This window comes from Mustelus asterias, chromosome 13, assembly GCF_964213995.1.
Source record: "Mustelus asterias chromosome 13, sMusAst1.hap1.1, whole genome shotgun sequence".
Taxonomy (NCBI): domain Eukaryota; kingdom Metazoa; phylum Chordata; class Chondrichthyes; order Carcharhiniformes; family Triakidae; genus Mustelus; species Mustelus asterias.
This window is the reverse complement of record NC_135813.1, coordinates 2,657,683-2,673,589: the sequence shown is the minus strand read 5'-3', so window position 1 is coordinate 2,673,589 and position 15,907 is coordinate 2,657,683. Positions and strand designations below refer to the sequence as shown.

Here is a 15,907-nt window from a genome sequence, read left to right as displayed (position 1 = left end):
AGGGGCTTCAACTCTATTGCTTTGCTGCGCACTGTGAAAGATTTATCAAATTCCTCCCACTCCACCGGCTCCTTTCCACATAGTCCTGTACATTTCTCCTTTTCTGGTATTTATCCAATTCCCCTTTAAGAGTTCCAGTTGAACCTGTTTGCACCTTCCAGGTCACCACAGATTACTTAAATAAAGTTCTCTGCTTGTTTTTAAATTACCTTCAATCTGTCTTCCTCTGGTTACCAGTTATCCATCATTTTGATCATATCTTTTAAAGTTCCTCCCCTTTGCGCTAAAAACCATCCCTGCTAATCCAGCCTCTCCATTAGATAGTCAATGGCCAGTAAAATAAACCTTGTAGGGTGATGGAGGGAGGAGACCGATGCAGTAAGATGTGTGACTGGAATGCCATTTCTTTACCGTGTAGGAGGGAGTCCTTTTTTTGGCACTGCTGTCGTAAACATCACATCCAATGTCAAACTTGTAGGTGGGTAGAAAATTTATTTCAGCTTCTTTGAACCCTTTAAAGATGGCCCCTGAGGAACAAGATCAAAACCAGTGAGCTGAGGGAAGGATTAATTTTCTCTCTCCATACACCAGGTGTAGACAGTGAAAAAGCAATAATGGAATCGGTAGCTCCAGTGAGGGTCGGTGTGTGTGGGACCCGTACCCCAGTGAGAGTCGGTGTGTGTGGGACCCGTACCCCAGTGAGAGTCGGTGTGTGTGGGACCCGTACCCCAGTGAGAGTCAGTGTGTGTGGGACCCGTACCCCAGTGAGAGCCAGTGTGTGTGGGACCCGTACCCCAGTGAGAGTCAGTGTGTGTGGGACCCGTACCCCAGTGAGAGTCAGTGTGTGTGGGACCTGTACCCCAGTGAGAGTCGGTGTGTGTGGAACCCGTACCCCAGTGAGAGTCGGTGTGTGTGGAACCCGTACCCCAGTGAGAGTCGGTGTGTGTGGGACCTGTACCCCAGTGAGAGTCGGTGTGCGTGAAACCCGTACCCCAGTGAGAGTCGGTGTGTGTGGAACCCGTACCCCAGTGAGAGTCGGTGTGCGTGGAACCCGTACCCCAGTGAGAGTCGGTGTGTGTGGAACCCGTACCCCAGTGAGAGTCGGTGTGTGTGGGACCCGTACCCCAGTGAGAGTCAGTGTGTGTGGAACCCGTACCCCAGTGAGAGTCGGTGTGCGTGGAACCCGTACCCCAGTGAGAGTCGGTGTGTGTGGAACCCGTACCCCAGTGAGAGTCAGTGTGTGTGGAACCCGTACCCCAGTGAGAGTGGGTGTGCATGGGGCCCGTAACCCCAGTGAGAGTGGGTGTGCGTGGAACCCGTACCCCAGTGAGAGTCGGTGTGTGTGGGGGCCGGTTCCTTAGGCAGGTTCTTGCCTTGTTCCCAGCCCAGGGTGAGTGGAAAATTCACAGATTTGTTCCTACCTTCCTGTAGTTTCTTGGTTAGCTCATCATAATGCAGGATGGAGCGGAGACTGTCGCAAGCACTGCTGTTCAGGAGCTCATCAATCACTGCTCGCTTCACATCCAGGCGGAAGTTAAAGTCACCGAACCAGAAAACCTCGTCAAATCGGGTCGTCACGTCATCTATACCAAACGTACCGGAAAAAACATATTAGACAAATAGCCCCTCTCTCTTTCCCTCTGTGTGTAAGGAGCAGAGGCTTGTGCAGCATCTGTCAGTGTGCAGTTCTCCCATGGAGCAAAGCCTGCCACAGAGCAGAGGCTTGTTGGGGTACTGGATCCCCAGTGAGGCGATGGCTTGCTGGGTTCAGTGTCGGCCCTGGAGCGAAGGTTTGTTGGGGTACAGAATCTGGCATGGAGTGGTGGCTTGTTGGGTCCAGGGTCCCCATGGCTCACTCCCAACCCAGGAGGCAGTGCAGCTATAGCAGCATTCTCCATTTATACCCTTCAAATGAGACATTAAACTGAAACCCCATCTTGGGTGGGTGTGAATATTCCACAGCCACTTTTCCAGAGGGAAGTTCTCTGATGTTCCAACAGCACTGATTATTTTGTCTGTTCACCACATTTTGTGGCTTGTGGGACTGTGCCGTACAGACTGCTGCATTTCCCTACATTAGAGCGGTGACTGATATGTGAGCCATGAAGGTGCTGTGGGACTGGTGGGGATGTTTCTCCACGTCAGAGATCCAGCTCCCATTCTCCCAGCCTGCTCCCAAAATCATCTCCCTCCACTATCAGCAAGCTGTCTAACCACAGGAGGCTGGACACTGAGCCCTATCCACACACACAATCCCTCCGACCCTACCAGATCTCTGCACTCCTCGAATTCCGGCCCCTTAAGCACCCCCAATTTTAATTGTTCCACTATTGACGGCTGTGCCTTTAGCTGTCTGGGTCCTAAACCTCTCCGCCTCACACTCTTTCAAATGCTCCTTAAAACTGATCTCTCAAATTCAGCTTATTGGTCACTTGTTCTAGTTTAGTTTATTTATCAGTCACAAGTCGGCTTACATTAACACTGCAATGAAGTTACTGTGAAAATCCCCTAGTCGCCACACTCCAGCACCTGTTCGGGTGACACTGAGGGAGAATTTAGCATGGTCAATGCACCCTAGCCAGCACGTCTTTCAGACTGTGGGAGGAAACCCACACAGACGCAGGGGGAACGTGCAGACTCCACCCAGACAGTGACCCGAGCCGGGAATCGAACCCGAGTCCCTGGCACTGTGAGGCAGCAGTGCTAACCCACTGCGCCACCCTCTCCTTATGTCACTTTGGGTGCAATTTTGTTTGGCTTGTGTTCCTGTGAACCGCACGGAGATGTTTTACTCTGTGAAAGGTGCTATGTAAATGCAAATTGTTGAAAGATCAGAGCGCTATCAGGAGCAGGAACCCTGGCTGACTTTCCAGTCCACTCTGACTTCAGAAAATAAAAAGGGAGCTGGTTAGAGTGGAGAGAGTGAGAGTGGGACAGGGAGACACAAGGCTCCTAGATCACCGTGCATGTTTGTACATTCTCTTCAATCTTCAGTGAGCCGTATATACTCTCCCCATCGTTTATTCACAAGGACGTTAACAGAACAGAGAGGCTATACCCATCAGGAAAGATTAAGTGTGCGTATATAATATATATATAGATAGATAGAGAGGAGGGGGTGGTGAAATGGTTTGATAGGGTAGACAAAGGAGTTTCTACTTGTGAGGGAGACCAGGACTACGTAGCACAATAAAACGGTCACAAATAAATATAGGGTAATAGGGAGAAACATTTTTACACCCAGACAGACAGTGGTGACAATATGCAACCCAAAGGAAGTAGTTGAGGCATTTATTTTAGAGGTTTATCAGCTGGATAAACAGGCGATGGAAAAAGGAATGAAAGGATGTGGTGATGGTGTGAGGTGAAATAGGATGAGAAGAGGTTCCAGTGGAATATAAACACGTGTGAATCGGCTGGGCTGAATTCTGTACATTATGATTTACAGAATCGGTGCACTGGACCTTTAACCCTGGGTACTCACAGGGGTCCGATCTGTAGATGTTGGTGTCAGGAACGACCCTTGGCAGTGCCAGCGCTTCTATGGTTTTATTGTAGTCCAGGATCCGCTCGTAAACCTTCCCTTGTCCAGCTGAACGAGAGAGAAAGATCAAAGTGAGAGTTGCACCATCCCTCCAGAGATTTCCCAGAAATCACACATTTCTATTTATGCCAACTCACTGCCGTCTTCAGACAGCTTTTAACAGAGCTTTTTAAGGGATGATGGAGTTTGAAAAGTGCACCGGCATTTCTTAGGTGTCGGCGATGGCTCAGTGTGTCGCCCTCTCGACTCAGAGTCAGAGACCAAACACAGACTGGGTGACTGCTTTGCTGAACACCTTCGGTCCGTCCGCAAGCGGGACCCAGACCTTCCTGACGCCACTTCAACACCACCCTGCTCTCCTGTCCACATGTCCGTCCTGGGCCTTTTGCAATGTTCCAGTGAACCCCAACGCAAACTGGAGGAACAGCAGCTCATCTTCCCATTGGGCACTTTACAGCCTTTCCGGACTGAACATTGAGTTCAACAACTTCAGAGCGTGAACTCTCCCCTCCACCTTCACTCCAGTTCCATTTATTTCATTTCTTCTTTTCATCTTATTCATCCATTTTTATCACTTTTCATTCTTACTTTTATTTTTCCACTTTCAATTTTTATCACTCTCCACCCCAGAATCCAGCGAATTTTGGTAAATTACCACTAGTGCATTTGCTATTTCTCCCGCCATCTCCTTTAGTACCCTGGGATGCATTCCATCAGGACCAGGAGACTTGTCTACCTTTAGCCCCATTAACTTGCCCAACACTACCTCTTTCGTGATAATGATAGTTTCTAGGTTCTCACCTGCCGTAGCCTTCCTGTCATCAATTTTTGGCATGTTATTTGTGTCTTCCACTGTGAAGACCGACACAAAATACCTGTTCAATGCCTCAGCCACTTTCTCATTTCCAGTTATTACATCCCCCTTCTCATCCTCTAAAGGACCAATGTTTACTTTCGCCACTCTTTCGTTTTATATATTTGTAGTAACTTTTGCTATCTGTTTTTATATTCTGAGCCAGTTTATTCTCATAATCTACTTTACTTTTCTTTATAGCTTATTTTGTGGCTTTCTGTTGACCTTTAAAGATTTCCCAATCCTCTAGGTTCCCACTAAACTTTGCCACTTTGTATACATTTTCTTTCAATTTGATCCCACCTTTATTTCCTTAGATATCCATGACTGATTATCTCTTTTTCTACAGTCCTTCCTTATCACTGGTATATACTTTTGCTGAGCACTGTGAAAGATCGCTTTGAAAGTCCTCATTTGTCCCACCATAAAGTTTTTGCTCTCAGTCTACCTTCGCCAACTCCTCTCTCATCCCATTGTAGTCTCCTTTGTTTAAGCACAAGACACTGGTTTTGGATTTTACCTTCTCACGCTTCATCTGTATTTTAAATTCAACCATACTGTGATCGCTTCTTCCGAGAGGATCCCTAACTGCAAGATCATCAATTATTCCCGACTCATTACACAGGACCAGATCTAGGATAGCTTGCTCCCTCGTAGGTTCCATTACATACTGTTACACAGGGAAGAGGGGCCATCAACTCTGACTCAACAATCTACTCCAGCCTCTGGCCCTCTTAAAAAAGCATTCTATTAACACACAATCCTTATGTCACCTCACTCTGATTGCTCTCTGTAACTTTGTGATGAGGCAATTCCCTCAGCCTGAGTTCACAACCAGGAGAAAAGGATTCTGGAAAACTTACAGGTAAAGTGAGAAGTAATGAAGAGGAAGGATGTCCCGAAAAATGTGAACGAGATCGCTACAGCTCCCTTGGTCTTGATCTGGGACACAATACGAGTTGTCACTGTCGCTTGTTCTATCTCTGAGAGGGGGGCAGAAGGCAGATTCAGTAAATACTCAAACCCAACGATGGCCATTTGTTGTACAGCTAATGGGACTGGCCTCCGCACCCACCTGAACAGAACCAGATAAGGTCTCTCCTGATGAAGAGAGAGAGTTGCAGAACTCCATGTGCTCCAGAATACAGCAACACAAAGTGAGGCCCTAGGGTCTCCTGCAAGCGGATCTCCCATTCTCTCCTGCACAAACACAAAAGCAGGTCATTCAGTGGGTGGCCCTGGAACAAAGACAAAGGTGTGGCCCTGGATCACAGCAACTCGAAGACAAGAACGCTGAAAGGCGGCAGCGAATGAAAACAGCAGCTCAGCAAGGCAAATCACTGAGGTGGAATGGGTCCCCCGAACCAACTGAGTTTGATCCCACCCCCAGCAATTTGTTCAAACTGCTAGTCCCAGCCAAGGTTGTGGAGGGGCCAGTACAGACAGTCACCGTCTCCGGGGTTAGTGCTGGACTGTTCTGGTCAGGGCTGTGGAAATGGGTAGGATCAGAGGGTATAATCTCAGAGGAAAGAGCTGCCCATTTATAACAGATAAGGAGGAATATCTTCCCAAAGGGTAGTAGTGTTTCTGTGGAATTCTTTCCCGCAGAGGGCTGTAGAGGCTGGGGTGTTAAGTATGTTCAAGGCTGAGATAGACAGATTTTTAATCAGTAAGGGAATCGCGGGTTATGGGGATAAGGCAGGAAAATGGAGTTGAGGATTATCATCTCGGATCAGCCATGATCCCATTGAATGGCAGAACAGACCCGATGGGCCAAATGGCCTATTTCTGCTCCTATGTCTGATGGTTGTTGACCCTATCCAGTGATTGCTACTGGACAGTGTATGTGAGTGAGTGAGGGAGGGAGGAAGAAATACAGACAGAGGCAGCGAGACAGGGAGAACAGAAAACTACCTGCCCGTGAGTGGAGGCAGTCATCGGTCACTGTCACGCTGTCTGGTGGTGTCACATAGGCAGGATGGGTAGCTGGTTGCAAACTAAGAGTCCCCAAAGAGTGCGCATCGGAAAGGGAGGGGAGGATTTGTGAGATGGTGGGTGAAAGAGAAGAAATGAGAAGCAGCCAGATATGAGGTCAGGTTCAGTAAAGGTATTGTTACCTATCTGGGATTCCTTCCTGAGTACCAATGACATACAAGTCCTGGATGTAATGAGAGTCACAGGGCAGGAGGAGATCATCCAGTTTATCCGGGAGCTGCGGAGGGGAGAGAGTAGATGCAAAACTGGTTACAACAAGCTGACCCCTGACCAGATCAAACCATTGCGGCAACCCTGCACAGACTCCATGGTTACATGTCCCACATCAGGAGCTGGTGAGGTGTCACACAGGAGGGAAAGTCCCAGATCCCACTCGGAGCATGTGGACTGAGTTCATTAACCTCAGTTGAAGCCGCAGTAGGCAATAACTTGCATTTCCAAAGCACCCTTCATGACTTTGGGATGTCCCAAAGTGCTTCATAGCAAATTAACTGCTTCTGGATGTGTTTTCTCACGCTGTGTCCACACACCTACATTTGCCACTCGGATTGAGGGTGGGAGGCAGGAACTCACTGGAGTGCATTCAGCAGCAGCTACGCTAGCAGCAACACTCATCCCAGACTCCCAGGAGCCAAGGACAAGTTCAGCCACTGGCAGACCATCACAGACCCGAGATCAGACCCGGGTGGTGTGACCCATACAGCTCAGCAACTCACTGCCAGTGGTGGGATTGGGTGGCACAGGGAGACCTCAGTACACAGCCCCCACACCTTGGTGACCAGATCAGTAACCGGACTGACCAGTCTTACCAAGGTGGCACCAAGTCAGGGTGGCGATTACTCTTGCCGGAAGGTCTGGATTCCTACTCACCTTCTGGCCTTGCATGTTCCAGGTGGTGATAAATACCCGGACTCTTCGGTCAGGAAAGTAACGATCCAATTCACTGGCTCCCAGCAGAGCTCCACTGGCCAGGAGACTACCCTCCAGATAACTCCTGTAGAGACACAGCTACATCTTAAAGTCCCGACACGGTGCCACGATTGCCGCAGCTTCTGTCTCACTTGTTTCAGTCCCTCCTGCTCCCCTCAAGCTGCTAGAATTCTATTCTACACATCTTTCCTCCTTTAAAAGACTTCTCTGTTTGACTTCAGTGCCCCTCACACACTCACCTCCCACCCGCTTCCCAGGTGCCCAATAAATGCAGCTCCCTCAATCCTCCTGCCACTCTGCAACTGGAAAAATAAATAAAATCTACATTCAGTTATCACAACCCGGGTTGGTGTCCTGCAGTGTGAGAGTAACCAGCCACTTCCAACATCGCACTGTAGGAATGGAGTCAAAGAATGGTCAGTCACCTTGAATAGAGACAGTCTCGGGTAGAACAATAGCACAAGGCCCAGTACCAGACAGCTTCCATGCTGTCTGCGTGTGTGAACACCATCATTGTCAGAGACAAGTGGATATTTAGGTCAGAACTTCAGGGTAGCAGGGACAGGGACTGGGGGCAGGGACTGGGGGCAGGGGCTGGGGCAGGGGGCTGGGGCAGGGGGCTGGAGCAAGGGGCCGGGCCCCAGCAGTCCGCTGTGAGTCAGAGGCAAGAGCTTCTCACTGAGCTAACGCTGACACACTGGATCCTCCACACAGTTTACAGCTAAGAGGATTAAACACATTAAGTCTCAGTCACTCTCTGACCTGTTCCGGAGATCCTCTGAACGGACGGGAAACAGGACGCTACTCGAAGAACTCATGGAGAATGAGGATCGGTTGTCTTCAGATCCATGGGACAGGGTGAGGAGATCGCTGTTCTGGCTTAACTGCCCCTTCTGAGTCACGTGCATGTAATCCGCAAAGTCCGGGTCGATGCGATTACTGGTCCTTAATGCCTGAGAGTCCAGGTTAATGACCATTGGGGGGAGGGGCTTGCTGGGCACCACAGGAGGCAGCTTCCAATTGGCTGAAGGCACTGTTTTAGCATCGGGGTAGTCACTCCTGGCCTGGGAATCTGGGCGGGTTGGGCCGTTGCGATACTCTGCTGTGCTGCTGGCTGACTCGCTGGTGTCACATTCTCGCAAGCTGCCACTGCTGCTGCTGCTGCTGGGCAGGGGCCTCTGGGGAGCCACGAGGGACCTGCCCTGGAGACAGGGGGAGCCCGAGAGGTCAGCACCATACAGGGAACCACAGGAGGAATCAGTGTCCACCGGCTCAGACGAGCTATCCTCGCTGCTCCTGCCCGTCGTTCTGTGGCCAGCCACTCTGCTTTCCACTGACTGCAGGCGCTGCAGCTTGCCCTGTCGGGGTGGCTTGGGTTTTGTCGGTGGTCTTGGCACCAATGGCGGCTCCAGCCCTTGGATCCCGTGGCCGAGCTCCTCGGGGGGGCATTTCCAAGTGTCGCTGAGGAACAGTGTGGACTCCTCCTGGTTCCTCGATTGGTCTCTTCCAGCCTCACGGCCTCTCTGCTGTCTGATGCCCGCAGCGGAGGCCAGGTTCCTCGCACCGCGGGCTGGCAGGTTGGTCTGATCACTCATTCTTGGCTAACTGCCACGTCAGGTGGCGAGGGAAACGTGTGCAGCCGACAGTCACCCGTCCTTAACTCCTGTCGCAGGTTGGAAAAACCCTTAAAAGCGTCCGGTTCCCATCGCCAGTGACCCACCGAGCAAACTGCCTCATCCTCTCACTTTCACAGAGAAAAAGAGATGGGACCTGCAATGTAACGAGGTGGAATAGGCCCTGACTGATGTCTCAAAGCTCCAGTGGGGAGACCACAAGGCAGCATCTGCAACAAAACCATCAAAACTGTAAAGGAGGAAACCCAGAATAAACATCATTAAATTCAAACACCTGAAGCCTTAAGAGCAGCTTCCTGATTTGGCACTCGCGCTTCCTCTGGGCTGTGGTCAACACCTGAGTGAATAATTCCCAGGACATTGGGCTACGGTGGCGGAATGGTTGTTACTGCACGAGTCATCCAGAGGCCTGGACTAACGATCTCGATACACAGGTTCAAATCCCACCACAGCAACTGGAGAAATTTAAATTCAGTTACTTCAATAAAACTGGAATAAAAATCTAGCATCGGTAATGGTGATTAGGAAACCACTGGACTGTCACAGAACCCGTCTGGTTCATTTGTGTTCTTTAGGGAATGAAATTTGCTGTCTTTGCCCGGTCTGGCTGCATTGAAAACAGAACCATAGCAGTGACTCTGAGGTGGGCGAGCGAGGCACTGAATTGTATTCAAGGTGGCAGCTCACCCGTCACCTGCTCGGGGGGGGGGGGGGGGGGGGGGGGTAACTGGGATGAGCCTCGTCAGCAATGCTCACATCCCATCAATGAATTTATAAACATTCTGACCCAGGGAGACAATATAAAACCTGCCGAATACTGGGAATGCAGCAATAAGATGTGAAGAGATCTGTACCAGATTAATCATAGATATGAACAAGGTGCAGGAGCAGGCCATTCGGCCCTTGGAGACTGCTCTGCCATTCAATAACATCACTGCTGATCTGAGTGTAACCTCCCACCCACCCCCAATGACCTTTCACCCCCCTTGTCAATCAAGCATCTATCTCGCTCTGCCTTCAGAACAGTCAAAAAAACTCTGCTTCGACTGACTTTTGAGGGAGTTCCAAAACTCAAGACCTTCTCAGAAAAAATGTTGATTCATCCTTGTCTTAAAGGGGTGACCTTTACTTTTAAACAGTGACCCCTAGTTCTAGATTCTTCATTAAGAGGAAACATCCTCTCCACATCCACCCTGTCAATACCCCTCAGGATCTTGTATGTTTTAATCAGGTCACTTCTTACTCTTCCAAACTCCAGCAGTTACAAGCCTAGCCTGTCCAACCTTCCCTCATCAGACAGCGCGCCCAATCCTGGTATTTCCCAGAATTATTCAAGTAAACTTTCTCTGAACTGCTTCCAATACATTTACATCCTTCCTAAAATAAGGACACTACAGATACAAAGCTCCCCCTACACTGTCCCCCATCAAACACTCCCAGGACAGGTACAGCACAGGGTTAGATACAGAGTAAAACTCCCTCTACACTGTCCCCATCAAATACTCCCAGGACAGGTACAGCACGGGGTTAGATACAGAGTAAAGCTCCCTCTACACTGTCCCCATCAAACACACCCAGGACAGATACAGATGTGGTCTCACCAACTGTACAACTGAAGCATAACCTCCCTACTTGAGTATTCAATTCCCCCTCACAATAAACAATAACATTCTATTAGCTTTCCTTATTACTTGCTGTACCTGCGTACAAGTCTTTTGCGATTCATGCACTGGGACACTCTCTGATCCTCAGAGCTCGGCAATCTCTTATTGTTTATATAATTAGTGCCTTCTTTATTCTTCGAGCCATAATGGACTATTTCGCATTTGCCCACATTATACTCCGTTTGCCAGATCTTTGCCACTCACAATCTATCCATATCCCTTTGTAGCCTCACGTCCTCTTCACAATTTACTTTCCTACCTATTTTTGTGTCATTAGCAAATTTAACACCCATCCCTTCAGTTCCTTCATCCAAGTCATTTCTATTAACGGTTAACAGTTGAGGGCCCAGCACTGATCCCTGTGCTACACCACTCATCACATCCTGCCAATCAGAAAAAGACCCATTTTTATTTTAATTCTTCAAGATTGCCTTAACTTTTCCAAAGAAAGTAGTCAACAAAGGGCAGGAGATCAATGAGTATTTCCTTTGATGTTCGTGGGGTTGTGTTCCAGGTCTGCTACCTAAAGTTCAACAGCCAGCCACCAGGAGGCAGTGTGAGTCCCCTGGTGAGAGACTGTTCCAATTCCAATTCTGCCGACTGAGATACACACACCCCAGCTCTCAATGCCTTCCTGGAACTCCCCTGTTTCCCGATGGGTCAGATATGCTGTGCACACTTTAACATGTCATTACCCCACCACTTCACACCCTCCTACCGCCACGAATAACGCCACAAGAACTGTCTCTAACTCCTAGACGCACCTCTTGGCATCCTTCTGGTACCTCCATGGTGAAAGGAGACCTAACCATCACAGGCGGATGCCCATCCAGAGAGCTCCTTCCACATTGCTGCGAAGGTTACTGGCGTGTTGTGATTCCAGTCTCAGGATCACAGGATGTCTGTAGAAAAAAAGAGAAGATTAATCAGGATTCGAGGAGACTGATGCAAAAAAGAATCAGAGGGGAAATCTCTACAAGATGCACTGAAGCAAATCACCAAGGCAGCGCCTTCCAAACCCGCGAACACTACCATCCAGAAGGAGAAGGGCAGCAGATACCTGGAACACCACCACCTGCAAGTCCCCCTCCAAGTCACTCACCATCCTGATGTAGAAATGTTTCGTTGTTCTTTCACCATCGCTGGGTCAAATCCTGGAACTCTCTCCCAAATACCTTCACCACATGGACTGCACCAGATCAAGAAAGTGACTCACCTTCTCAAGGGCTGAGCAATAAATCTGGCCTTGTCTGCAACACCCACGTCCCGGGAACAAAAACAAAAACTGAGGAGACCTTGCTGCAGACAAGTTTAAAGAGAGATTTACTTTTTTGTAAACGCAGCGAGTTGTTGTGATCTGGAAGGCGCTGCCTGAAAGGGCGGTGGAAGCAGATTCAACAGGAACTTTCAAAAGGGAATTGGATAAACACTGAAGGACACAAGAAACAGGAGCAGGAGACCATTCGGCCCATCGAGCCTGCTACACCATCCAAAATGATCATGGCTGAGCTTGGGTTCTGATGCCACTTTGCCACCTGCTCCGAATATTCCTGATTCCCTGAGAGAGCAAAAACCTGTCTATCTCAGCCTTAAATATATTCAATTATGAAGCATCACAACCCTCCGGGGGAGAGAATCCCAAAGATTCACAACCCTTTGAGTGAAGATATTTCTCCTCATCTCAGTCCTAAATGATCAGCCATTTATCTTGAGACTGTGCCCCGGGTTTTAGATTCCCCGACCATAGAACATAGAACATAGAACATTACAGCGCAGAACAGGCCCTTCGGCCCACGATGTTGCACCGACCAGTTAAAAAAAAACAAAAAAACTGTGACCCTCCAACCTAAACCAATTTCTTTTCGTCCATGAACCTATCTACGGATCTCTTAAACGCCCCCAAACTAGGCGCATTTACTACTGATGCTGGCAGGGCATTCCAATCCCTCACCACCCTCTGGGTAAAGAACCTACCCCTGACATCGGTTCTATAACTACCCCCCCTCAATTTAAAGCCATGCCCCCTCGTGCTGGATTTCTCCATCAGAGGAAAAAGGCTATCACTATCCACCCTATCTAAACCTCTAATCATCTTATATGTTTCAATAAGATCCCCTCTTAGCCGCCGCCTTTCCAGCGAAAACAATCCCAAATCCCTCAGCCTCTCCTCATAGGATCTCCCCTCCATACCAGGCAACATCCTGGTAAACCTCCTCTGCACCCTCTCCAAAGCCTCCACATCCTTCCTGTAATGTGGGGACCAGAACTGCACACAGTACTCCAAGTGCGGCCGCACCAGAGTTGTGTACAGTTGCAACATAACGCTACGACTCCTAAATTCAATCCCCCTACCAATAAACGCCAAGACACCATATGCCTTCTTAACAACCTTATCTACTTGATTCCCAACTTTCAGGGATCTATGCACACATACACCTAGATCCCTCTGCTCCTCCACACTATTCAAAGTCCTCCCGTTAGCCCTATACTCAACACAGGGGAAACAATCTCTCACCATCTACCCTGTCAAGCCCCTTCAGAATCTTGAATGAGATCACCTCTCATTCTTATAAACTCCAGAGATTATAAACTCAGTTGATTCAGCCCCTTATCCTAGGGGCCAATCTCGTGAACCTTTACTGCACTGCCTCTAATATCTTTTAAATATGGAGACCAAAGGGCACACGGTATTCCAGAAGTGGTCCCACCAAAGCCGTTGACAACTATAGTAGATTTCTTTACCTTGGTAGTCCAATCCCCTTGAAATAAAGGCTTCCTAATAGTTTATATGTAGTTTATATGGACTTAGTAAGGCATTTGACAAGGTTCCACATGGCAGACTGTCACAAAAACTAAAATCACATGGGATTCGGGGCGGGCTGGCCAGATGGATACAGAACTGGCTTGGTTTTAGAAGACAGAGAGTAGCAGTGGAAGGGTGTTTTTCAGAATGGAGATCTGTAGCTAGTGGTGTTCCGCAGCGATCAGCGCTGGGACCTCTGTTGTTTGTAGTATATATAAATCATCTGGAGGAAAATGTGGGGGGTCTGATTAGTAAGTCTGCAGATGATATGAAAATTGGTGGAGTTGCTGATAATGCCGGGGATCGTCAGAGGATACAACAGGATATCGATAGATTGGAGACTTGGGCACGGAAATGGCAGATGGAGTTTAATCGGACAAATGCAGGGTGATGCGTTTTGGAAGATCAAAGTTAGGCGTGAATTATACTGTAAATGGCAGAACCCTTAGGAACATTAACATACAGAGGGATCTGGGTGTGCAGGTCCACAGTTCCCTCAAAGTGGCATCACAGATGGCCAAGGTGATTAAGAAGGCATATGGCATGCTTACCTTCATCAGCCAGGGCATTGTGTACAAGAGTTGGGAAATCATGTGGCAGCTATATAAAACCTTGGTTAGGCTGCATTTGGAGTATTGCGTGCAGTTCTGGTCACCACACTCCCAGAAGGATGTGGGAGCTTTGGAGAGAGTGCAAAGAAGCTTCACCAGGATGTTGCTGGGTCTCGAGGGCGTCGGCTACGAGGAGAGGTTGAATAAACTAGGATTGTTTTCACTGGAAAGACGGAGGCTGAGGGGAGACCTGATAGAGGTCTACAAAATGATGAGAGACACAGACAGGGTGGATAGTCAGAGGCTTTTCCCCAGGGTGGAAGTGTCAATTACAAGGGGGCACAGGTTCAAGGTGAGAGGGGGAAAGTTTAAGGGAGATGTCCGGGGGAAGTGTTTCACACAGAGGGTGGTGGGTGCCTGGAACGCGCTGCCAGAGGAGGTGGTGGAAGCAGGCACATTAGCAAGTTTTAAGAGGCATCTGGATGGGTCCATGAATAGGGAGGGAATGGAGGGATACAGACCGAGTCAGGGCAGAAGGTTTTTTGAGTTTAGTTAGAGCATCATGATTGGCACAGGCTTGGAGGGCCGAAGGGCCTGTTCCTGTGCTATACTTTTCTTTTATCTAATTTGTTCTAATTGGCTGCTGCGTTGCATGCTAAAGTCTCTCCAAACATCAACATTTAAACATTGACAAGTTTCACCTTTTAAAAAACATTCTTCTTTTCTATACTTACGACCGCACACTTCCTCACATTATAATCCATCTACCACCTTGTTACCCACTCACTCTCTGCAGTCACTTTGTGTCCTAATCACAGCTTACGTTTCCACCTAGCTTTGTACCATCAACAAACTTGAAGCGGAAAAACATTCTCGGAGCAGGAGCAGTGGGATTAATTAGATCTTTCAAAGAGCTATCAAAGGCACAATGGGCCAAATGGTCTCTATGGATTTTAGTTGATAATTTATAGAGGGAGACTGACTCTTTTCTACAGCACCTTTCACAGCCTCATCTCATCCCAAAGTGTGTCACGGTGAATGAAGATGTGTATATATGTTTGTGTGTGTCTATCTGTCCATGTGCCTGCATGATTGTTACCAGACTGTCTGGAACTGCTCGCTGTCTAACATCACATGAGAATGATGAGGACCTGTCAGCTCATTAAGGAGTGCAGAGAGATAGAGAGAGTTGGTCAAACACAACACTTTACCTTGCTCGCCTCAAGCACAGCGCAGTGAACTCCCAGGAGAGCTGTTCAGATCAATCAGATTTTAAAAAGAATGAGTTCCCTCCTGTTGCTGATAGCAGGTTGATGTGAACCCTACACAGCTGTGGTAACCCTGTCCTGTCCACACCTCCTTTCACTTTATAACCCAGCTCAGATCAGCTTTCCAGTTGGAGCTCATTACAGCACAAAGCCACCACAAAGCACAGGAACATGATTCCCACCACTGCGGTTACCAAGGGTAACCTGCTCAGTTAGCCCCAGATCATCACCTGGTTAAATTCCACCCGGCATCGACCCTGAACTATTCGCGGTGGAACCAAGTGTCAATTCATTTTTGAAATGTGACTGGAGGAGAGTTTTGTTTGAACTTGGCTACTCAGCGCTGTATTCAGAATGAAATAATCTGTTCCCCCACTCAATGTTGGCTAGTGTCCGGGGATGAGATTTGATACAGTAAATACAGAGAAACTATTTCCTCTGCTGAGGGAAATTAAGAACAAAGAACCTTAAATTTAGAACCAGCCCGTGTTAGGGGTGATGTCAGGAAGCAATTCTTTACACAAAGGGAAGTGGAAATCTAAAACTTCACTAAAAAGCTGGACTAGCTACAGTATTCACATGGCTAATCCAGTTCAGTTTCTGGTCAATATTAATCCCCAGGCTGTTGATAGTGGGAGATTCAGAAATGGTAAAGCCATTAAACA

At 48.4% G+C, this 15,907-nt stretch overlaps 1 protein-coding gene across 1 annotated transcript in view; it reads right to left on the bottom strand.

Moving 5' to 3' along the window:
• The window catches only part of inpp5e (inositol polyphosphate-5-phosphatase E), a 28,948-nt gene that overhangs the window by 3,549 nt on the left and 9,492 nt on the right, over positions 1–15,907 (bottom strand). The window contains exons 2-10 of the mRNA XM_078226195.1: positions 11,385–11,522; positions 8,085–9,165; positions 7,263–7,386; positions 6,515–6,609; positions 5,473–5,597; positions 5,261–5,380; positions 3,485–3,592; positions 1,422–1,583; positions 412–527 (exon numbers count right to left, since the gene is read on the bottom strand). Coding sequence (XP_078082321.1) covers positions 412–527; positions 1,422–1,583; positions 3,485–3,592; positions 5,261–5,380; positions 5,473–5,597; positions 6,515–6,609; positions 7,263–7,386; positions 8,085–8,917 — 1,683 coding nt within the window. The 5' untranslated portion in view covers positions 8,918–9,165; positions 11,385–11,522. The remainder of the gene's footprint in view (positions 1–411; positions 528–1,421; positions 1,584–3,484; positions 3,593–5,260; positions 5,381–5,472; positions 5,598–6,514; positions 6,610–7,262; positions 7,387–8,084; positions 9,166–11,384; positions 11,523–15,907) is intronic.